The following is a 25262-nucleotide window of genomic DNA, read 5'->3' on the forward strand; positions in this document are numbered from 1 at the left end:
AACACATGTTTACGAATTTGTAACGACTATTAACAAAAAAAGTTATATTTCACTGTTACTCCGTATTTACGCTTTTGCCACTCCGTGTTTTTCATAAAAGTTCCGTATTTTTGTAATCTACCGTATTTTTCATATATTTTTTAAATGTTAATGTATTTTTGTAAATTTCCCAAAAATATATAGAGAGAGGAATAGAGCCCAATTATAGACAATAAAAGAACAACTACAATTTTATAGGAGATTAACAGCCCAATTATAGACAATAAAAATGTGTTATAAAATTAATAATTTTAACATTTAAGATCGAATATAGAAGTTTGATAAAATAGCAGCCTTATAATCTTAACTTAATTTAGCTCATTATCTCTTGTAGCAAGTTTTATTATGCATGAATCGAATTGAGGAGAGTATATCCAACCTTATTTTAAATGTACCTTTTATTGACCAAGAAATTTTAGTAATTAAGAGACAATTCTTGAAGGAAGAAATTTTTCATGGAGCGAATTTTATAGTAGAGACAGTGGCGTTGGAATCAATATTTCAACTAATGAACATTTTGGTATACTTTTATTTAGTTCTCAAGAGACGAGACTATAAACATGGGGTTCAGCATAAACATTGGCTCCAGTATATTTGTTTACATTTTGGTATACTTTTATTTAGTTCTCAAGAGACGAGACTATAAACATGGGGTTCAACATAAACATTGGCTCCAGTATCTTTGTTTACTTGAGTTGTTTTAAAATATTTTCTTATTTTTCAGTTCGCATGATCACAACTTTCAAGCACTGTTTTAATGTTGAGCCACTTTCTTCGGGATAAAAAAAGGCCACCATTTGGAAATGCTTCCTTGCAATTTTCTTAAAATTTGTTTTTCCAGCTTTTATATCAAAATAATGAGGAGATACTCTCTTAACAATAGGATAACAATTGTCAGCTCCTCCAAAATTGGGAAAGTATGGAATAAACTAAATGATCAAAAGCAATACCCAGAAAAAACCTAAACATTCAGTACACGATAATAAAACTGAAATATTTCCTCAAGATACGAAAACAGAACAAAAGTAGAAAGTTGGAACTAGCTTTTCATCTCATCTAGAGGTGATGTTTCTGCAAATTAGGTGTTGGTGGCCCTGGTGTAGATCTGTTGACTGGAATGAGCGGAAATCATCCTAATCAAACCCCTCGCCATCAAATCCTTGATTGCTCTGCGAGCTAGCGATCCATTAATCTGAAAGTAAATTAATACAAAACATTAAAATTTTATAACAAGGCTGTACTGTTTTTCTTCTCAAACTCAACTCCTACTCAATGAACAAGGTATGGTAAAACAAACATGCTTCAGATAGTTTACAAAGCATAATTCATTCCCCCAGAAAAGATACTTGAACTCTTACTTACCGGACAGTGAGCAAAATACAAACGCATTAAATATATTACAAAATCGGTTACAGAACATAATTCAGTTTCGAGATGAAATAACAAATTACATTGCATGTAAGCATTATAAAAATTATCTTCTTTTGTTTCTGTTCCTAACAGAACATAATTTAGTTTCAAACGCATTATGATATAAACAGGAGGTAATAATCCACAAAATGATTTCAAGAGCTAGAAGGGATTATACGATCAAAAAGATTAAAACACACAAGTTAAAAAAAAGTATTTAAACAAGTATGTGAGGCTGATAGAGAATTCACAAACACAATTAACACATTTTTTTTAATAACTTACCCTCAACCTATCAGACAAGATCGATGGAGTGATAAGCTTGTATTTGGGAGCTTCACTCAAAAGCTTGTCATAAGTTGCCTGGTCGAAGAGAACCATGTTGTTAACCTTCTCCTTTTGCTTACCCTTGCTCCATTTCTGCATACCAAAACCCAAACAGTCTGAGATATGCATGAACATCATACCACCAAGGAACCTTAATGATCTTAGTGGATTCAATGCTCACTATCATGACTAAAAAAATATACTCATTAAAATAATAAAAAGATTTTGTGCAATATGACCTTTGAAAAACTTTAATTAAACAATTTTCCGGGCAAAATGACCTTTGTGGAAGCTCATGGTACATCTTTTACAGTGAGCAACCATAACGGTATCCCAATGTAAAAAGATCAGTTATTTTGATAATTTCACTCTCTTAGGTCATGTTGAAAAAAATTTCCCAAATCAAAGACCCGAAGATATAGTAGATTAACAAAAAAAAAATCCAAGAACTAGTGTAACATACTACTCATGTGTATGATAAAACTAAAGCAACTATCATATGAATCTGGCATTCAACAAACCAAAATCTAAAACAAAAACCCCTAAAAAATTAGCCATTCATCAACATAATATTCACTTTGATACTACCACCTAAACCCTAGATCTTAATGAGTCAAAATGACTAAGCTCAACTCAAACAAAGCTCCAAACCCTAAAACTATAACAATACCTTCTTCTTTTGCTTGCCTCCCCCGGACTTAGCGGGCTTTGATGACGGTGGAGGAGCCTTTTCCTTCTTCGGCGCCTACAATTGCAAGTAAAAAACAAAAGAAATTGAAATCAGAAATTTCCGTGAAACAAGAGAACACACAGAGATTAAAGTAAAGTTTTCACGGTTTCCCGGAAGCGAAACAGAAACGGCGTGGATTTAGAAACTTACCATTGCTATACGGATGAAGTTCTACAGCCCCGGGAAAGATATATCGGCTACACAGAAAATAGACGCGAAGAAACTATATATCTGGTTTCGGCTCCTTCACTTGTAGGGTTTCGGCTTCCGTAGCATTAGGGTTTTGGGCCCAATTTGCCGATCAGATTGGGCTTTTTCCAACCCTTTACCTTCTTTTACTTTCTTTAATTTTTTAAAAATATAGCTTTTATGCCAAAATATGATAATTATACTTTAACTAATTTATATAAAAAAAATTATTAAATAAAAAACAAAGTATGAGAACACAATTATTAGCTAACTAAATATAGTAGCTATATTTAAAACCAAAACACATCAGTCAAACAGGATATTGTAAAATTAGCATATCACTATTCTCTACCTCAAACCCAGCCACACAAACCTTTCTCTCTCCAAACTCTGCCACACAAACTCATTATCTCTCCAAAACCTAGTTGCACCATCACCCCTAGCTCCAGCCAGCGCAATCCCCTCCAGCTCCAGTGACCCTCCATTCGAGAGCCCCTACCGTTCGAGACCCCAGCTCCCCCCGAGCCCCACCATCCAAACCCAGGTGCGATTTCGCACCTCCTCCACGGTGTAACTCCAAACCCATCCCCACGGCAACCCACACCTAGACACGAACCACCCTCCTCATCTTCATCTCTGTCGTCGATCCCGAGATCCACCGCCACCCATCTGCAACCTGACCCCGAACCCAACGCTCCAAGTCGAAAACCAAGAACCTAAAAGCTCCACCCTAGCCTCGTCGTACCTAGGCGAGTCCCAGCCCCGACTGCCGACCATTTTCATATCTGAATATTTTTTCAATTTACGAGGTGATGCAAGGAGGTGGTCGAAGTGAAGGGTCGGCAACGAGAGGCAAACAGCGGCTAGGATTCTTGGTGAAGGAAGAGAAGAAGATGGGAGAAACAGAAAGACGGTGGATTTGTTTTTTTTTTTCTTTCTTTCTTCGGGTCTGTGGTAACTGATTACATTCTCGTTCTTTGTGTGTATATTTCTGGGGGTAACTGGCTACCTTCCCATTCTTAGTGTGTATACTTCTGGGGGTAATTGGTTACCTTCACATTATGATGTGTGTGTGTATTTCTGGGTTCCTTATGGTAACTAGTCACATTTGTTACTAAAATCATAGTTACTTATTCTTCCTTTTTTAATGAGATGTTCTTCCTCTTTTTTCCTTCAATTTTTTTTTTTATTATTTAATATGAGTAACTCGTCACCCCTCTTATGGTAACTGGTTACCCCTCTTATGGCAGAAGGTTACTCATCTCAGGGTAACTGGTTACCCCTCTTGGTACATGTTATTTAACCTAGCTCTTGGATTTTTCTTTACATAACTGTCAAAGATCAATCAAGTAAATGGTTACCTTACCTAGGATTCGACAAAAAGAAACGTACAATCTAAAAAAAGAAAAAAATGTTTATAATAAATAAAAAATAATAATAAACACAATTCATATTACAAAAAAAAATTACAAAACAACCAAAGAAAAAATTAATATAAAATGAGTTATATAAAAATAATATAACAAAAAGTAATAATCAAATTACAAATATACCGTTCCAAATTAATAAAACTTGATTAATAGTAAAACTATGACATAAACCAACTTTTATACAAAAATATGGAAAAATAAACTCATAAAAGTGAATATTCTAAAAAAAAAGTCATAGATTAACTTTTTTTGAAAAAAACCATATTTTTGCACTCTATTAAAAATCTCATATAAAATGTAATTTTCTCTCTCTTTTTTCGAAAATTACAATGTATACATTTTTTTATATAAAAAAATCATTTTTACAAATGTGTTTTATCATTTATACAACATCAACTATTTATTTTTTTCTCAATTTTATGATTTTTCCTCATTTATTTGTTTTTTTTTTATAAAAAAAAATATATACTATTACTTGAGAAAATTGAAACATTCAATGTTTCTTAAGAAAATTGGTAAAATATCAATTATTTTCCTCGAAAAATTGAAACATCAACTATTTCGAGAGAAAATAAAAAAAAAATCTATCGATATTGTAATTAAAGAAAAAAGATGAAATGAGTTTATTTGTAAATCTTATAATAGGTATTTAACAATCAAGTTCTTTCAAACCAGTAAAAATAACTATGTGGAAAAATAACTCTTCTAATTCTAATGTATTGGCAAAATTGTTCAAGTTCTCAGCCTGATTAATTTCTTCTTAATTATTAAGAAATTCAAAAATAAAATTTTGAGTATTTTGTTATTCCTAAGGATTTTGATTACTAAAAAGTCCATTTAGTATGGATTGGATTGGTTATGACAAAAAAATACTACTACAAAAATTGTCATTTGCGTCAGTTTCTAACTACCACAATCGAGTTTTTGCGTCAGTTTTATATGTGACCAGGAATCTCATGACGCAAACCAGGCTGACATTTGCGTCAGTGGGGAACTATCACAAATCTGGCATTTGTGGCAGTTCCCCACTAACGCAAACGCTACGTCAGTGAGACATTGTCACAACTTGGCATTTGTGGTAGTGCCTCACTGACGCAAACGCTGCTATATTAAAAAAATAAAAAATAAAACATTATGAACCCCGACCAGTGTACCCAGCCTCCAGCCACCCCAGCCCCCTTGTACCCAGTCCCCAGCCAGCCACCTCTCAACCCCCGCGACCCCAGCCACCCCCCACGACACCCACGACCCCAACCACATACATGACCCCTACGAACCCAGTCAGAGAAAAAATTAAGAGGAGGGTTTTCGGGTTTTGGTTTTTCAACAATATATTCTTCAAAATCAAAAATCTATACAAAAATTTTAAAAAATATATATGTATAAGGTTCATAAACATATTATATTCATCAGTTTAACCTTGAAATTAAAAAATAAAATAAAACTCACCAAAATAGGTCTAGGAAGTCGAAGGCGTCGCTGGTTCTTGGGAGAAAACATAAGTTTTGAATTTGGGAGAATGATGAGCTCGGGGTCGATGGTTGGGATTTAATATTGGGCGCACTGTTTGTGTAATGCCCAAAATTTCCTAATAAGGTTTAGGACCTTAATTAGGAGGCCGGGAGGGCCATAATTGATTTATTATGATATTTAATGATTATATGCATGTTTATGTGAATTATATTATTATATGATGATGAATGCATGCATATGGGTTCATATTTTAATTACAAGGACATTTTGGTAATTTGGCCGTTGAGGGTGTGATTGTGTATTTTTATGCATGGGGGTGATTCGGTAAATTATAAATAATACCACATGATATGTGGATTGGTTCGGGCCATTCGGCATGAGACGATCATGGAAAATGCAAGTTTTCGGTCTAGTCATAACGGGATTAAGTTCGGGGCTCGGGGTGAGTCTCGGGATGTTTAAATGATTAGAACGTTGCCGGGAATTAAAAGGGTAACGGGATAAGAATTAATGGCATTTGAGAATATTGTGAATAACGGGAAATGGAGGGTGTTAATTATAATTAACGAGATAGGCGGGAAATGATGTTTTTACCCTTGGGATGAGTTTAGAAACTTTAAGTGACCTAGGGGAATTTAGGTCATTTGGCAAAGGATATGTATCATTTTGATGGCTGTAGAAAATAGAAAAAACAGAGCATCATCATCCTCATCTCTTTCTCTCCCGTACCTCTCCTTCTCTTCTTTTCCTTTTCTGATTTTTGACCTCAAATTGAAGAACCAAGCTAGGAAATCAAAGGTGGGAGCTTAGGAACTTAGTTCGTCCATTGAAGAGGACTCAAAACCAGCTTGAGGTAAGATTTCATCCTTGAATATAAGCAATACTTTGTTTTTCCTTATGGTTTTTCAGTTGGGAATTTGAGGTGTTAGTGGTGGGAATTCATGGAAGTTTTTGTGTAAGTTTGAGTGGGTTTTGATGAGGGTGTGATATAGATGATGATTTGGGGTTAAATTGGATGTTTGGGATTGATTTGGAGGGTTGGTTTTAAGAGAAATCGCAAGGAAGAAAAACCAGAAAGTTTCTGGTCTGTAATTAGCGCAGCAGCTCCATTCAGGGCACAGCAGCGCTAGGCAGGGCAGGGAGCTGGGCTCTCTGACTTGGAAATAGGGCTGCAGCGCCATTTAATAGGGATGCAACACCATTTAATAGGGCTGCAGCGCTGGTCCATTTTTCAGCAAGCCTATTTTAGGGCTCGGAATGACTTTTAAGGATTGGGGTTTGGTTCCTTTGCCCCGTTTGAGTATATTAAGATTCTCGAGAGTGCGTGATGGATCCCGGGAGTGTGGTTTTAGATTATAAACTTTTTTATGATTTATTTTATTGATGGGATTCCATATTTGGTTATGACTAGGTAACCGCTAAAGGATCAAAGGGTTGATCGTTCTCAAGGGTCGTTCTTTTAATATTTCTTGCTCGAACCCAAGGTAAGAAAACTGCACCCCATGTGTGACATGCATGGTTATGATTGATGCATGTAGGATGTTTAAATGTAAACATTGATAGCATAATGAATGCTTAGCAATCTTGCTCATTTGCATATGATTATTACTGAGGCATGCTGGATGATTAAGTGTGATACATGTGATGCACGAGAAACATGTGATTAGGGCATGCCATGAATGATGAATATGAGATTGGTCAGAGCTTGAGTCTCTGTGTTTGTGCATGATCATTATTATGCTAGCAACTGTTAAGTAAGCGTGCTAAATACCCTGCTCTTGGATAATTGGCATATGATACACATTGATAGCATTGCTTACTTGTGATTGGTACTGACTAATTAGTCAGATTTGGCAAAGGTGTTAGTATCAACTGTGAAGCTGTGACTTATTAGTCAAGTTCGGCAGTGGTACTGGGCACTGGTCACATAGCGCTGACTCATTAGTCAGAACGGCCTTAGCGTGTTCCACGCAAGCCATGTCGATTAGATCAAACCTTCTGCATTGAATGACTCAAAGAGCATTAATGCAGGACCAACCCCAAGTTCGATGAATATTATAAGCGCTTGAAGGCTAGTGGCTTACCTAGCAGCCACTCTTCCATTTGAATTAGTGACTTGCTTGTCAGTCACTCAGTATGGTTTACCAGAACCTGTTGAAGGCTAGTGGCTTACCTAGCAGCCATTCTTCCATTTGAATTAGTGACTTGCTTGTCAGTCACTCAGTATGGTTTACCAGAACCTGTTGAAGGCTAGTGGCATACCCAACAGCCACTCTTCCACTTGAATTTGTGACTTGCTTGTTGGTCACTCAACATGGTTTATCAGAACCTCAAGTGTTGCGACACTCATTTGATTAGTAAGCGCTTGAAGGCTAGTGGCTTACCTAGCAGCCACTCTTCCATTTGATTAGTGACTTGTTTGGCAGTCACTCATCTGATTAGGATTGACTTGATAGTCCTCCAATCAGAAGAGCAGGGTTTCTTATTCTGGATACCCCAGCATCGTTTGAACTCATTTGCATGCTAAATAGAGCTATGTTTGCTAGGCATGCTAGATATGATTTGATATCGTGATTTGACTGTTTATGAGCATATGCGTTTTCTTGCTGGGCTTCAGCTCACGGGTGCTTTGTGGTGCAGGTAAAGGCAAAAGGAAGCTGGACCATCCTTGAGTTGAAGAGCTTAGGTGATGACGTGTACATATGCAGCTGCTCGACCAATACTTGGGCGAGGTTTGAAAGTGGAACTAGGGTTAAACCCTGTTTTGCCGCTTAGAACGGCCTATTGTAAATATTCTTCTGTAATAAACTCTGAGATTATATTTTTGGGATCCCAATGTATATATTAACGTTCTAGTGAAACGTTACATCTTAACCGAAATTTTTAATCCCTAAATCGCTAATCACACTTAATTACATGTTTATGGCTAAACGACTCGATTAGCGAGTTTAGCACTGTTTGCAATGTGCACTGTAGCGGTCCCTGGAGTTGGGGCGTTACAGTTTGCGTCAGTGGGCAACTGACGCTAACAACGCAAACGGTTAAGCAAAACGCACGTTTTGCTTAGCCGTTTGCATCAGTTGCCACTGACGCAAACTTCGCCAATTAACAGCGTCAGTGTTATCACTGATGCAAATGCCCCTGGATTTGCGGCAGTACTCAACTGCCACAAATATTTATTCTCGGTCAACGGCGTCAGTCAACTGCGTTGACTGACGCGTTTGACTGACACAAAAGAGGTATTTTGGTGTAGTGAAAAGTGCATATTAAATTTGATGAAAACCCCTTACTTAGATTCACATTCTTCACCAAAACATAAACCTAACTCTATTTTAACTTCACCAAAGGGCGAGCTTGGGCATGACAAGGGTTGGGGTGGAACTTAGGGGTCGTTTGGTATGTAGGAATCTGGAAACGGGAAGGAGAATCTGAACACTTTCTCATGTTTGGTACTGAGTTTGAATTTTTCTAATATATGAAAATGTACTCCATGAGTTTTAACTTTTTCTGATTCTGGATTCAAGTGAAACCCACTTGGCAGGTGGTTTTCAGTAACCAGGAATGTGAAACACTTCAAAATTATTATTTTAAAAAAAAAAAATCTTAAACCAATAATTTTTTAGTTAATGACTTATTTTATTTTTGAAGCATATTATATAAAAACAAATATATATATACCAAGTTATAAAATAATAAATAATGTTTGTTTGTTTAAAGATTTAAATATATAAGGCTTTTATTGTTGGATTAAGCTTATACATGACATTTATTTATTTTCATGTATATCTAATATTAAACAAATTAATACGAGATAGCCTAAAACATGTTTCTAAAATTGAATTCAAAGAGAAACAAAAATAGAATACTTACAGTATACGCAGCGGAATTAAGAGTCCTTCCTTCAGTTTCTCTAACTCTTGTATCATCTCTGTCGCAGAGTATTATCAAGAAACTGAACCGATCTTCTATTTTCTTCACGATCTTCCAATGTATCCTTAGAACCACCTAGACTAGTGTGGACAATTCTCAACACATGAGATAGATATAGAGAGAAGAAGAGAAAATAACAAAGTGGCTTAGAAAATGACTTGTGTTTAGAGAGAATATAAAACTATCAGAAAATCTGACTTATCAAAAACCCCTGTTTTGACTTCTCTATAAGCACTCCTTTTATAGACTCAATTAGGCCATTTAATTTAATTAAAAAATCAATAAAATAACAGCCATTTTGAAGCCCTAGGTCGAAATTATCATGGGCTATAGGCCCGTGAAATTTCCCATTTGATTATAAGCCCATTGGACTTAAAATCAAGGCTTGTGTTATTTTCTATTGATTTAATTAATTAAATAATTATTTAAATCCTTTATCAAATTAATTATTTATAATTTGAACCTTGATTTAAATTTATTTATTAATTTAGATACCAATTTATCTTAATTAATAAATCTGCCATAATTTCTCTTTTCTTCTCAAAATTACACAACTCTGTGAAACTATCCAAAATTGACCTGGTCAACTTTGATAATTCTAATTGATGATTAAATCAATTAATTGAGACTATCTAGATGATTTTATCCAAGGTACAATGGGGACCATGGGCCTATGAAATCAAGCTCCAATAAGTTTTCATAAATCTAACAAATAAATTTACTAACTTATTAATTCCTCGTGACTCCACTATAGACTTGGAATTGCACTCTTGAATTCATAGAACGCTCTATAACAAATATAGATACGCTATTAATTATCCATTGTTACAACCATAATTGTCACTCAATCCTCTATAGACGGTCTACAATGAGACAGGACTAAAATACCGTTTTACCCCTCATTGTATTTTATCCTTAAAACACTTAGTTCCTTGTAAATGATATTTCAGTAAACTAATTTAATTACTGAAATGAGATCTCTATCATTTATCACCTTGAACCAAACTAAAAGGAAACCATCGTTTCACTTCTTCATCAGAAGCTATAGATGTTCATATCTATGATTAACACTCCCACTCAATTATACTACCGAGTTCCCAAGATGTAAGTATGGGCTAGTCCGTAGGGTAAGCTGGTAACGAACAAGTCAAAGAACTCAAATAATACAATCAGTTAGAATACTAACCACTCAGAATTGAGATTGAATTGACCTATGGTCAACTATATGATATGACTAGAATAGATAATAACGGTATGTTTACTTATCTTATCAACTGTCAATATCGGTCCTGTCCGATGTAACAAATACATTTGATCTTATCTACTTTGCTAATGTTCTGGAAAGAACATAACACTGTAATGTGTAAGTAGATCATATCGTAGATTGGCAAGTCAGTGTAAATCCGGTGCACTGACTAATCTTAGGACTAACTTATTTTGAACATATAATCATATTTATATTCCACTGTGATTACGTCACTATAAATAAGATTAGTTATATGCTCGGGATTTAATAGAAGTTTATATTAAACAAATAATCATGAAAATAAAACATGTGAGCAAAGTGATTAACCAAGTCAAAAAATGATTTCTATTCTTTTATTGATAATAAAATGAGATTACAAAGAATTTTGGTTTTAATTAGGGCATAAAACCCCAACATTTATATCATTACTTTAGTTTAAAATAACAAATGAAACATTACTAAAAATAATATAAGTGTAACACCCTGGCTACCCCAGAACAGTTACGGTGAATGGTGGACCGGAAATTTGACTCACTACCTGAGTCCTTTGGTCAAAAACGTGCTCTAAGTGTAATTAACAGGTTAAGGTATAAAACCAATAAAAAGGAAATGGAGATTTTCATTACAAACTGCTCTGCAGAGCTAATCAAAACATTTACAAGTAGTTCTCAGTACAAAAAGGTCACTACTGTTTTAAATTTACAATCCCGCCGACCTAAGCGGCAAAAATAGGGTAAGCCCCCTAGTTCCTCTGAGAACTCCTTGGCCGTGGTGGTCAAGCGGCCGCATATGTACACATCACCACATCAGCTCTCCACTTAAGGCTAGGTGAGCTTTTCTTTCCCTTTACCTGCACCACATAGCACCCATGAGCCAAAGCCCAGCAAGAAAACATAATACTTTTCATAAACATTATCAAATGATTATCATTGTAATCACACTGAACATAAAACTTCCAAATCGATGAGTGAACATCACATGTTTCTAGCGGGGGAGAGTGGCTGCTAGGTAAGCCACTAGCCTCCAAGCGCTTATTTCATTCATCGACCCTCGGGGTCGGTCTGGCATTAATGCTCTTTGAGCCATTCAATGCTAATAGTCGATTAGATCTAATCTCTGTTGGCTTGCGTGATCCACACTAAGGCCGTTCTAACTAATGAGTCAGCGCTATGTGACCAGTGTCCAGTATCACTGTCGAACCTGACTAATAAGTCTCAGCTTCACAGTTGATGCTAACACCTTTGCCAATTCTAACTGATGAGTCAGTGCAACGTGACCAGTGCCCAGTACCACTGCCGAACCTGACTAATGAATCACAGCTTCACATCTGATATTAGCACCTCTGCCAAACCTGACTAATGAGTCAGTACCATGCACAAGTGAGCAACTTATGCTAAGCATTCTATATTCAATCTATGTCCATATTACATAACCAACATGCCTCACGAATATCCATGCATGTCACACTTGGGGTGCAGTTTTCTTACCTCTGGTTCGAGCAAGAATGAATAAAAGAACAACCCTGAGAACGATCGACCTCTTGGTCCTTTAGCGGTTACCTGGTCATAACCAATTATGGGATTCCATCAGTAAAATGAACAATAAAAGGTTCCCAAACCAAAACCTAACCTCCAGGACATCAAACACTACTCAACCGGGTAGTAGGTTCAACCCCGAGGCCTTAGGTTTGAATCCCCATGCTAAAAACTCCATTTTGGCCAAAAATGCCTTAAGGGCCGCGGCCCTCCTTGGCCATGCCGCGGCCCGCCCCTCAAACAGAGGTGCCCAAACTCAGTATTCCCCAAGGGCCGCGGCTCACCCTGGCTATGCCGCAGCGCAAGCTCCAGTTCAGCCAAAACCCCTGTTTTTTTCCCTTGCGTTTTCCCTTGGAACCAACCCTTCAAACCAACCCAAAACCTCTTCCAAACACCCAATTAAACCCCTAAACATCACCCACAACTCTCCCTCATCATAACCCAAGTAAAACACCCATTTAACTCCCTTTGATTCCAACTTCCCATACCAAAATCTAGAGCTGAAATCTTAAAACGAAAACAGAGCATACATGGAAACTAGTGGCTAAAAGCTTACCTCAAGTTCAAGTTATGGTGCTCTTCCACAGTGGAACACTCTCCCAAAGTACCAAGGCCTAGCTCCCAAGCTCAAATCCTCAACAAGATCACAAAAACTCACAAGGAAAATGAAGGAAGGAGAAGGTACGGGAAGGAGAAGAAGAAAACTCTGTTTTTGGTTCTGTTTATTCTACAGCCTTCCAAACTTCATATATATCCAAGCCAAAAGACTAAAATACCCCTAGGTCTTTTAAAGCTTCTATAACCACTTCAAGGGTAATTTTGACACTTTCCACCTACACCGTTAATCATAATTAACGCTTCCCAATTCCCGCTAATCTCAATACACTCAAACACCAATAATTCACATCCCATTACCCTTTAATGCCCGGTAACACTTTAATCATCAAAAGCACCCCGAGACTCACCCCGAGCCCCGAGCTTAAGCCTGTTATGACCCAACCAATAATTAACATTCCTTGATCGTCTCTTGCCAAATGGCTCGAACAAACCCACATCATAATGTGGTCTCAAAATATATCACCAACATGCGTACAAATAATCAATTTACCCTCAACGGGCCAAATTACCATCACACCCCTGTAATTAGAAATATGGACTCACATGCATGCATTTCACATCATATCATAATATAATCAACATATACATGCATTCTATCAATTAATAACATAATTAAGCAAGTATGGCCCTCCCGGCCTACTGTTCACGCCGTTAAACACAACGGAGAATTCGGGGCATTACAATAAGGGTATTTTTGTATTTTTTAAAATTATACTTGTTGACGCGGTTCTTTGCCAACAGGAAATTAAGAAAAGAAGAGAAATGGATTAGTGCTTGGGTTGAACCGAAACAGATATATGATCTTAGGAAATGAAATGGTGACTCAAGACACGTTTTTTGAGTGGTTCAAAGGTTAAAATCCTTCTACTCCACTAGTCAATATTATTGCTATATTCTGGGTATACGATTACAGGATATTTCTTACAAGAGATCATCCAACAACCTATTAACTCCCAAGGTCTCCATATTTATAGGAGAAGGCACCTGGGAGTTGGTAAGAAGGTCATCCCGTGACCTTCTTACCTATCAAGTCAACTCTGTGACATTCATGATTAATTCCTAAGCCTGACACATAAGTGTGGTCAAATCAGTAGGTAAGGAGATAATGGGCCGCACGGCCCAACCCAGCCGTGGGTGTCTGAATACGCACGTTCCTGCTGCGTGTCCGAGAAGTCAGGGATATATCAAACACGTGATGTCTGATATATGCACGTTTACCTTGCGTGGCTAACTTTATAAAAGGTCATCCTTCAACTCTAGCTCGTACTACGGGCTGGATGCTTGACTCGACCTTCAGCCTTCAGAGCCCGGACTCCGTCTTTAAGATACCGAAGGTGAACCCTTAGGCTACCTCGAGCTAAGGAGGTATGATCTTACGACGGCAGCTCCGGTTTTGAGGATACCCACGAGATAATCATGATTAGGCCGCAGCTCAGCTCGCTAATCAGCCCGTGGGAAAATCAGGGCGTACATCTGCCCCTAAGTCCCTGCTCGTGGCATACGACGTCGTATAAGGCCACAGTAGGGGCTTTTAGGCTTCCCCACGAACTCTTCACCTTCCACACTTTACGCAGGCGCTTGATACGTGGAACATCGTGGTTGGTGACGGTACGTCTTCCGAGAACCGCATTTAAGGGCCTAGCCTATGCCCAGCCATTGTTTCGTATTTCGAGTGGAGGGCCTTGGATCCTACATCATGGCCATCCAACGGCCCTTCTTACGTGACCCTTCGCGTATATAAAAGGGGTGGCCACCCTATGCATGGGCCACCCTTTTATTCGAAATTTCTCAGAAACTCTCTCCTTCTTTTCTCTTCATCTCAGAAGAAAAAACCCTCTTCTTTGTGACTGCCATTTTCAGTGTTCAAGAAGCTCAGGCGTGAGGACTCCTTCAAAGCTTTGGACAAATACTTCGGCGAAGCTCCCACCTAGGTGACACCTTCATCCACCTTCCAACCAAACACTCTGTAAGTCCCTTAACCATGCGTGTTTTGGAAACGTTTTTCACTGTAGCTTAGGTAAATATTTACTGTAGCCACATGCAAGGGTTTACTGGTTTTTGTGGGTATGAAGGGTGAAAGCCTTTTAGGTTAGGGTATTTTTGCTGTAGGAAATCACTTAAGAGTATGGTTTACAGGATGCCTTTTCTGGGGACAATTTCTGGGTAGTAATTTTGACATATTTTGGGTGCAAAACCGGGTAGCTTTGGGGACACGCTTCACAGGCGGTTTTGCCTTTCATGCCTATTGGAACTTTCCCTCCAAGGCAAAATTTTAATTTGACCCTCCTCACACACGAATTTTGAGTAATTGGGGATCTGTTGGGAGCACAGGCGCGTGTTCATTGAATCGCGTGGTCTCACTCTCCACGGGTTGGGCTTACCTCAGCTCGTGCAAAGAACAATTTGATTCTTCCTTACGCTTAGGTCGCCTTTTATGAAATCTTTTCTTTTGTTCGTTAGGCGACCAGATGGCACCGAAGAGGAACGCTCCAAAGAAAACCATCGGCAGCTCGACCTCTCAGCAGGACAAAGGAAAGGCGATGGTGCCGGACTCTCCGATCCCCAGCTTTGGGCTGGCAGTGGAGCAGGAGCTCGAGGTGGCTTCTGACGCGTTCTTTGAGGCGGAGAGGATCATCTCAAAGATTACCGACCAGGCGAAGATCAACAAAATTTTCCTCTCCCACAACATCGCGCTGGGGAGGACATCTGTGGTCGCTCGACCTCCTGCAGAGGGTGAGCTGAGCTGCACGCCGCTCGACGAGTCGTTCACGGCCTGGAGCGACGAGCATTTTAAGGCGGGGGCCTTCCTGCCATTGGATCAGTATTTTGCTGACTTCCTAAATTATGTGAAGTTGGCCCCCTTCCAGCTCCCCCCCAACTCTTACCGGTTGTTGGCGGGGTTGAGATATTTATTTTTGAAGCACGAGTGGGAGGTCCCCACTCCTGCGGACATTTTGTACTTCTTCTGCCTCAAGGCCAACCCGGATCAGCGGGGGCAAGGCGACGGGTTTTACTACCTAACCCGATTTCCCAATACGGCTGCGGTCATAGAGCTGCCCAGCCACCCCAACGACTTCAAGGATCAATTCTTCATGTCGACGGGGTTCAGGAACTGCGAGCTCCACTACTTCAATCGTCCTCGTAAGTGCTTTTTATCTTTAGCTCGTAAGTTAAGTATCATACAACTCCTGTATCCCTTTCTGACTTAGATTAATCCTGCAGCTATCTTCGCGAGGACAGAGAAATCTACGACCCTTGGGGGTCAATACGAGACACTGGCGGGCTTGCCCCCCAGTGAGAAGGACCACCGAGTGCTCGTGACGGACGAGACGATGGTGGCCTGTAAGATGATTTTCCCAAATCAGACTTTGAATCCAAGGAGGCCTCGGGGGCTTCCCCCAGCTCGCACCTCTATGCCCATCATCGTGGAGGAGGTCGCGATGGACGAGGACGAGACTCCACTTGTGAGGAACAGGAAGCGGGCGTTGGAGGTCGCCCGGATAACAGACGAGGAGGGGATCTGGTCTGGAGCAGCCGCGGGTCCTTCTGGCCAAGGTAACCTTTATATGTTTAGGAACTTAGATAGGGCTGTTTCCGACCCCCGGCTAGCTAGGTTCAACTCCAGACAGCTCGTCCATCGCCACCGAAGTGATCCGGACCTGGACACAACCCTGCTCCACTGTGTCGATCAGCTCGCGCTGGACTACCAAGATAGCCAACCTAGGGGAACCGTAGTCGTAGATAACACCTCATCCTTTAGGTCGATCCTATTTGAGGAATATGGAACCAACCTTAGGTCATGGCCATCACTCAGGAGAGGTGTCGTAGCTCCGGGACTTAGGCAATATGTAGAAGAATCTAGCCCGGAACCAGAGTCGAATCCAGAACTTGCTCCAGCTCGGGAGATAATCGACTTAGACTCTCCCGCAGAAGCTCCGGAACCGATGGTCGTAACCATAGGTTCTTCTTCTAGCTCGGGGGGTAGGGCTTCCTTTAGTATGCGTATACTTTAATTACTCTTTTTCCCCCTTTGTTTTTGTTTCTGTATGATTGCTAAATCTCGTACTAACCATGTTTTTGTTTTGATAGAAAAGATGTCTCAGCCCGAAGAGAGCCTGCGAGGTGCTTTTGCCGGGGCCTCGGGGCCAAAGATGAAGAAGCTCCGGACATTAGAAAAAGCTGTCGGAACCCCCACTAAATCTCCTGCAAAGGAGAAGGAGCAGCCCCCCGCCGCTCAGGTCGCGGGAACTAATCCTCCTGCTGCTGGGGGGAGCAACATGCCCCCACCCCCTTCGCGAGCTCCGACCACCATCCGGGACGCAGGAACGGAGCTCGAGGCTTCGGCGATTGTACCCTCCAAGGTACGCATCCCAGTTAACTCCCAGGATCTGGATAAGATTCCAGAGGCCTTCCGGGGAACGGTGTATGAGTCGGCGAACTACGCCGTCAGCCACATATACAAGTTCACCGAGAAGGAGCTTCGGGCCATCGAGACAATGAGCTCGGTGGGCGTGATGGAGTCTTCAATGGGCATGACCCTAACGGTAAGCTGACTTACCCTTTTATGGCTTTGTTATTATTACACTTGCCCTATTTTTTCTCTTTTTTCTAAGGCAATTATCCCTCATTTCTCGCAGGGCGTCGTTGCTCTTTACCGGAACATCGCCAGGACCAAAACTCAGCTCGAGGATATGAGGAGCGAGCACCAGACCTCCCTGCAGGCGGCTAAGGACGCCTTGGCGGCCTCGCAGGCTGAGCTTAAAAAGACCCGTTCAAAGGTCCAAGAGCTCGAGACCGCCCTCGCCACCTCACGAACAGATCTAGATGTCACGAAGGTTGAGGCCAAGGCCGTCCTGGAGGCCGAGCAGACAGCTTCGGAAAAAGCCTTGGAAGACATGTTCTACCATTGCTGGGCCTACAACCCGGACGCTGACTTCTCCTTCCTGTCAGCGAGTCTTTGGGAGCACTTGCTGGTGAAGTACCAAGCTCGACTTGATAAAAAAGCGCCCTCCGAGGCCGGGGAAGGCTTTAGCGCAGCTGAGCAAGGCGAGACGGCGACCTCCAAGGGGCCACCTGGCGGAGCTTAGGGCTTTCTTCTCTTGTGCCCTTTCCTTCACTATTTTTTAATATATTTTGTGTAACCTCTGCATGAGGTGTTTCCACCTCGAGACAGTTTGACTCAATTTTGCATTTAATTGATCTTCTTTCTTGCCCCCACGCATTTTGGTTACAATCTTTGAAAAACTTAGTTCACATTAACTTTTATCCATATCTCGGGCTCTTTAAGAAGAACAACGATCAATAGATTTAAATCAACTTCTAAGTTTTATGACCTGGTTATATCCAGGAACTTAATTTGAAAACTTAGTCCGTGTTAACTTTTATCCATATCTCGAGCTCTTTAAGAAGAACAACGATCAATAGATTTTAATCAACTTCTAAGTTTTATGACCTGGTTATATCCATGAACTTAATTTGAAAACTTAGTTCGTGTTAACTTTTATCCATATCTCGAGCTCTTTAAGAAGAACAACGATCAATAGATTTAAATCAACTTCTAAGTTTTATGACCTGGTTATATCCAGGAACTTAATTTGAAAAATTAGTTCGTGTTAACTTTTATCCATATCTCGTGCTTTTTAAGAAAAGCAACAATCAATCGATTTAAGTCAACTTCTAAGTTTTATGAGGCGACCTGGTTAAATTCAGGATAGGACTTAGTTCGCGTTGATCCTTATCAATATCTCGCGTTTTTTTTTATTTATTTAAGAAAAACAACGATCAATCGATATGAATCAACTTCTAAGTCATTAAGGCGACCTGGTTATATCCAGGTACCATATGCCCCCCAAGTAACTGGGAAAGGGTCTTTCGTGGTTACTTTAGATTACACTTGAAAACATGTACAGATATAACAAAAAGTTGATTCTCATTGCTTAATACATAAAAGATGGCCTTCCAGGCCTTACAAGTGAATCATTGATAATATTTTTTTAAATGGATGGCATTCCAAGTCCGCGGGACTGCCCCTCCATCAAGTCAAGCTAACTTATAAGTTACCTCCTTAATGACCTCGATGACTTGATATGGTCCTTCCCAGTTTGGTCCCAAGAATCCATCTTTGGGATCTTTACCGGCTAAGAAGACTCTCCGCAGGACCAGGTCGCCAACACTAAAGGTGCGCTTTTTGACTTTGGAGTTGAAATAGCGAGTGATTTTTTGTTGATAATGGGCGAGCTGGAGTTGCGAATCTTCTCGCCTTTCATCAACGAGGTCAAGGGAATTTCACAATAGCTCGTGGTTGTGGTCCTGGTCATAAGACTGGACCCTATGCGAAAGTACCTTAATTTCCACGGGAAGGACTACCTCACTTCCAAAGGTTAGGGAGAAAGGAGTATGACCCGTAGGAGTTCGATGCGAGGTCCGGTATGCCCATAGGACCTGGGGGAGCTGTTCTGGCCAGACCCCCTTCGCCTCATCTAATCTCTTCTTGAGGCTCGCCTTTAGAGTTTTGTTGACAGCTTCGACCTGACCATTAACCTGAGGATAGGCCACGGAGGAGAAACTTTTCACAACTCCGTACCTTTCACAAAATTTGGTGAACAGGTCGCTGTCGAACTGAGTGCCATTATCGGAAACGATCTTCTTGGGCAGGCCGAATCGGCAAACAATGCTTTTCACTACGAAGTCAAGCACTTTTTTGGACGTTATCGTCGCCAGAGGTTCTGCCTCAGCCCACTTCGTAAAGTAGTCGACGGCTACCACGGCGTAACGGACCCCGCCTTTTCCAGTAGGGAGGGCGCCCACCAAATCGATTCCCCAAACAGCGAATGGCCACGGGGACGAGATCATCTTCAGCTCGGCTGGAGGAGCTCGGGCAACTACAGCGAATCGCTGGCACTTGTCGCATTTCTTCACGTATGAAATCGAGTCTTTGGACAAATTTGGCCAGTAATATCCCTGCCTTAGGACCTTTAAGGCCAGGCTCTGCCCCCCAGTGTGGTCTCCGCAAAAACCCTCGTGCATTTCCTGCAAAATGGCCTTTGCTTCGCCTGGAAGAACGCATCGCAGGAGAGGTAGGGAATGCCCACGCCGGTATAACACTCCATCAACCATCGTATATCTCGAAGCCTGATACAGTACTCGACGTGCATCATTACGTCCTTCAGGCAACTTTCCCTCGACGAGATATTCAAGGATGGGGGTCATCCAGGTCGGTCTGGCATCGATCATCTCGACCTCCGTTCTAACTTCTTCTATGCTTGGTTTCTCCAAGAATTCTATTGGTACTAACCCCAAGATCTCCGTCTCCCCAGAGGTGGCGAGCTTGGCAAGGGCGTCCGCGTTAGCGTTCTGCTCCCGAGGTATCTGTTCGATCGAGCCTCGCTCAAATGCGGACAGCTCAACTTTTACCTTTGCCAGATAGGCAGCCATCTTGGGTCCCCGTGCTTGATATTCGCCCAGAACCTGGTTTACCACGAGCTGGGAGTCACTGAAGCACTGGACGGAGCTCGCCTTCAGCTCCTGGGCTATCCTCAGGCCGGCCAGTAAAGCTTCGTATTCGGCCTCGTTGTTGGAGGCCTTGAATCCGAATCTTAGTGCCGAATGGAATCTATGTCCCTCGGGGGATATCAAAATGATTCCAGCTCCGGAGCCGTTCTTGTTGGATGAACCATCCACAAAGATCCTCCACGACGCCTGGGGCGAGGTGGCTTGGGGTGAGTCCCCTGCTGGATCCTCCTGGAAACCTGTGCACTTGGCCACAAAATCGGCCAGGGCCTGACACTTTATAGCAGTTCGCGGAGTGTACAGAATCTCGAACTGGCTGAGTTTGACTGCCCACTTTAACAAGCCTCTCGATGCTTCAGGTTTTTGCAAAACCTGCCTTAAAGGCTGATCGGTCATGACATGTATGGAGTGGGACTGGAAGTACGGCCTGAGCTTCCTCAAGGCCATGACTAGGCAGAATGTCAATTTCTCCATCAACGGGTACTGGGACTCAGCTCCGAGAAGTCTCTTGCTGATGTAGTAGACTGGTCTCTGAATCTGGTCCTCTTCCCGGACCAACACGGCACTAGCTGCATCCTCAGTGACAGCCAGGTAGAGAAAAAGAGATTTTCCTGCTTTTGGTTTGGATAGTACGGGCGGCTCGGCCAGATGTGCCTTCAGGTCGAGGAATGCCCTTTCGCACTCTTCTGTCCATTCGAACTTCTTTTTTCCTCGGAGCAGGTTGTAGAATGGCAAACACTTATCGGTGGACTTGGAAATAAACCGATTGAGGGCCGCCACTCTTCCTGTGAGACCTTGGACATCTTTTCGCGACCTGGGCGAGGGAAGCTCGAGTAGTGATCTGATCTTGTTGGGGTTTGCCTCGATTCCTCGGGTATTTACAATGAACCCCAGGAATTTCCCTGACGCGACACCAAAAGTGCACTTCTGTGGATTAAGCCTCATGCCATACTCCCGCAGTATCTTAAAACATTCTTCCAGGTCGGAAACATGGTTATCGACAGTCTTTAACTTGACTAGCATGTCATCGACGTACACTTCCATGTTTTTTCCGATCTGGTCTGCGAACATTCTATTCACTAACCTTTGATACGTAGCCCCAACATTTTTCAGACCAAAGGGCATGACCTTATAACAATAAACGTTAGTCGGGGTCATGAAACTGGTGTGTTCCTGGTCCGTCGGATTCATGGCGATCTGATTGTAACCTGAGTACGCGTCCATGAAGGACATGAGCTCGTGCCCCGCCGTGGCATCCACCAACTGGTCAATCCTTGGCAATGGAAAGCAATCCTTGGGGCAGGCTTTATTCAGGTCGGAGAAGTCGATGCAAGTCCGCCACTTTCCGTTGGGCTTCGGGACCAGCACGGGGTTGGTGACCCATACTGGGAACTTGGCTTCACGGATAAAGCCACATTTTTTTAGCCGGGCTACCTCTTCCTCCAAGGCTTCAGCCCGGGTTGTTCCTAGGCGTCTCTGCTTCTGGGACTTGGCGGGAATGCTTTTATCCAGATGAAGTGTATGCATTATGACACTCGGGCTGATTCCCACCATGTCCTCATGGGACCACGCAAACACATCCAGGTTATCCTGCAGAAATCTGATCAGCTCTGCCTTCCTCTTGATGCAGAGGTTTTTCCCGAGCTTGACTATCCGTGATGGATTTTGCGGATCAATATTCACTTCCTCGAGCTCCTTAATAGCCTGGAGCTTGGATCTGTCCTCGCCTATTCGGGGGTCAATATCCTCACTTAAGACGACATTTTCCCCTTCGGCGCTTTGAGGTTTTTCAATCTCAGGATCAGCTAAGGGTTCCTGAGATTCCTCTTCACCACCTTGGATGGCCATTGCCAGCTGCCCGGGTTTAGATTTTCCCTTCATGGAAATGTTGTAGCATTCCCTGGCAGCGAGCTGATCACCATGGACAGTGCATATTCCCGTGGATGTAGGGAATTTCATCGCGAGGTGGCGGATGGAAGTGAGGGCTTCAAAAGCTATGAGCGTAGGTCGTCCTAAAATTGCGTTGTACGCAGCAGAGCAGTCAATGACCATGAACTCGAGGAGCTTCGAGATTGTTTGAGGTCCTTCTCCCAGGGTGATCACCAGCTCGATCGTCCCTATGGCTGCCGATCCTTCTCCCGAGAAACCATACAGCATCATGGAGGTTGCCTTCAGCTCGGCGACAGTCAAACCCATCTTTTCTAAAGTGGACCGGAATAGGAGGTTCACCGAACTCCCATTGTCGATCAGTACCCTCCTAACCCTCCGATTGGCGAGCTGAACTGCCACGACCAGGGGGTCATTGTGTGGGAACTGGACACGACCCGTATCATCTTCTGTAAAAATGATCGGTTGCTTCTCCAATCGCTGCTGCTTTGGCAGGCGCTGCTCCAGAACGAACTCTTCTCCATTGTGTGCCTTAAGTTCGTTCACGTACCTCTTCTGGGCACCCCTGCTCGTGCCAGCCACATGTGGACCTCCAGATATGGTGGATATCTCTCCTCCAACCAAGGGAGGAGGGACGTCCTGATTTATCCGGGACCCGGGCTGACTAGCCGGGACTTCTGGAGCAGGTCGACCTGCTGGAACCCTGTTCCGCGCATACTGATCCAAAGGACCGGCCCGGATGAGAGTCTCGATCTCATCTTTTAAATGCCTACAATCGTCGGTGTTGTGGTCAACATCGTTGTGAAAACGGCAAAACTTGGAGGTGTCTCTCTTCCCCTTTTGGTTCTTCAACAGCTCGGGCCTCTTCCAGGGGAGGCGAGTAGAGTTAGCTAGGAAGATACTTTCCCTAGACTGGGCGAGCTCTGTATAAGTCGCGTAGACGAGCTTGAACTTGTCCACGGACTTATTCTTCTTTTGGTCGTGCTGGCTGCCTTCACCATTACCCTTTCTTTTACCTCCACTGAGCTGGTTGTTTTGTGTGACGTTTTGGGTCACTGCCACGACCTTCATCCCCACTCCAGCGGGCTGATCAGGGACCTGGCTGGTTCCTGCAGCTGAGGCTTCCGCTTCCTCCAAGTTGATCCATTCCTGGGCCCTGTTGAGGAACTCATTAACCGAGCTGACTCCCTTTCTTTGTATATCTTTCCAAAGATCTCCTCTGACGAGGATTCCTGTTCTCATGGCCATGAGCTTGGAGCTATCATCCGCATCTCTGGCCCAAGCAGCAACGTTCGCAAATCTGCTCAGGTAAGCCTTCAGAGTTTCGCCAGGCTGCTGCCTCACGTTAGCCAGAGAGTCGGCCTGAACGCGGGCAGCCTGGGAGGCTCAGAATGCCCTTTTGAAATCTGCCGAGAAAGTCTTCCAGGAGCTGATTGACTGTCTTTTACCTTGCTTGAACCACTGCCTGGCAGGTCCAGTCAGTGTGGAAGGAAAGATTAGACACCTCAGCTCGGGGCCAATGTTGTGGGCCATCATTAGGGTGTTAAACATCCCTAGGTGATCCGACGGGTCTCCGTCTCCATTGAACTTGGACAGGTGCGGCATACGGAAACCAGGTGGGTAAGTAATGAAGGGATGGAGTTGGCTGTCGGAAGTCTGTCCGAGCGGCTATGCCGGGACCGGTTACCCCAGCGAGACTTAGGAGCCTCGCCTTGCCTCTCTCCGACGTTAGTGTCGGTTGTGAGAGGGGGTAGTCGGGCCAGCACATCCTTGATCTGCTGGTTAGCTATTGCTAGCTGGATCCTCAGCTGAGCATTCTCCATCTCCACCGCAGTGTAATAACAAGGGTTTGGATTAGGTGGCTGGGGCGCTGAACTTCCAGTGTCATCTTGGTCCGCCAGCTGCTTTCCTGGCCGCTGCTGGGCTTCAGGAATTTGTTCACCAGGGACGGCAGTATGATGAGCCTCCTGCCCATCATGTTGTTCTGTCTCGTTACCGTGCCTGGATCGAGTAGTCACCATAGTCGGATGTTTGCGACAGCACTAACCGAACTTGCTCTCAATGAAAGCACCAAACTGTTGACGCGGTTCTTCGCCAACAGGAAATTAAGAAAAGAAGAGAAATGGATTAGTGCTTGGGTTGAACCGAAACAGATATATGATCTTAGGAAATGAAATGGTGACTCAAGACACGTTTTTTGAGTGGTTCAAAGGTTAAAATCATTTTACTCCACTAGTCAATATTATTTCTATATTCTGGGTATACGATTACAGGATATTTCTTACAAGAGATCATCCAACAACCTATTAACTCCCAAGGTCTCCATATTTATAGGAGAAGACACCTGGGAGTTGGTAAGAAGTTCATCCCGTGACCTTATTACCTATCAAGTCAACTCTGTGACATTCATGATTAATTCCTAAACCTGACACATAAGTGTGGTCAAATCAGTAGGTAAGGAGATAATGGGCCGCACGGCCCAACCCAGCCGTGGGTGTCTGAATACGCACGTTCCTGCTGCGTGTCCGAGAAGTCAGGGATATATCAAACACGTGATGTCTGATATATGCACGTTTACCTTGCGTGGCTGACTTTATAAAGGGTCATCCTTCAACTCTAGCTCGTACTACGGGCTGGATGCTTGACTCGACCTTCGGCCTTCAGAGCCCGGACTCTGTCTTTAAGATACCAGAGGCGAACCCTTAGGCTACCTCGAGCTAAGGAGGTATGATCTTACGACGGCAGCTCCGGTTTCGGGGATACCCACGAGATAATCATGATTAGGCCGCAGCTCAGCTCGCTAATCAGCCCGTGGGAAAATCAGGGCGTACAATACTTGATTCTAGTATTTAATAGCTATATTATGTTAAAAAAAATATTTCATGAGTAAAATTGTTTATAAATTATAATATAAGGAAATATTTGGTAATTTTTTAAAA

General features: G+C 42.4%; 1 protein-coding gene across 1 annotated transcript; it reads right to left on the bottom strand.

The window, feature by feature from the left end:
• Positions 1–856: 856 nt before the first annotated feature.
• Positions 857–2805, bottom strand: LOC133797751 (small ribosomal subunit protein eS25y). Its single transcript, XM_062235774.1, has 4 exons — positions 2657–2805; positions 2447–2521; positions 1735–1869; positions 857–1231 (listed from the first exon to the last, which is right to left on the bottom strand). The coding sequence occupies exons 1-4, from the start codon at positions 2657–2659 to the stop codon at positions 1118–1120; spliced, it is 327 nt and encodes a 108-aa protein (XP_062091758.1). The 5' UTR covers positions 2660–2805; the 3' UTR covers positions 857–1117.
• Between the last annotated feature and the right edge of the window lie 22457 nt (positions 2806–25262).

Source organism: Humulus lupulus, chromosome 8 (genome assembly GCF_963169125.1).
Source record: "Humulus lupulus chromosome 8, drHumLupu1.1, whole genome shotgun sequence".
Taxonomy (NCBI): domain Eukaryota; kingdom Viridiplantae; phylum Streptophyta; class Magnoliopsida; order Rosales; family Cannabaceae; genus Humulus; species Humulus lupulus.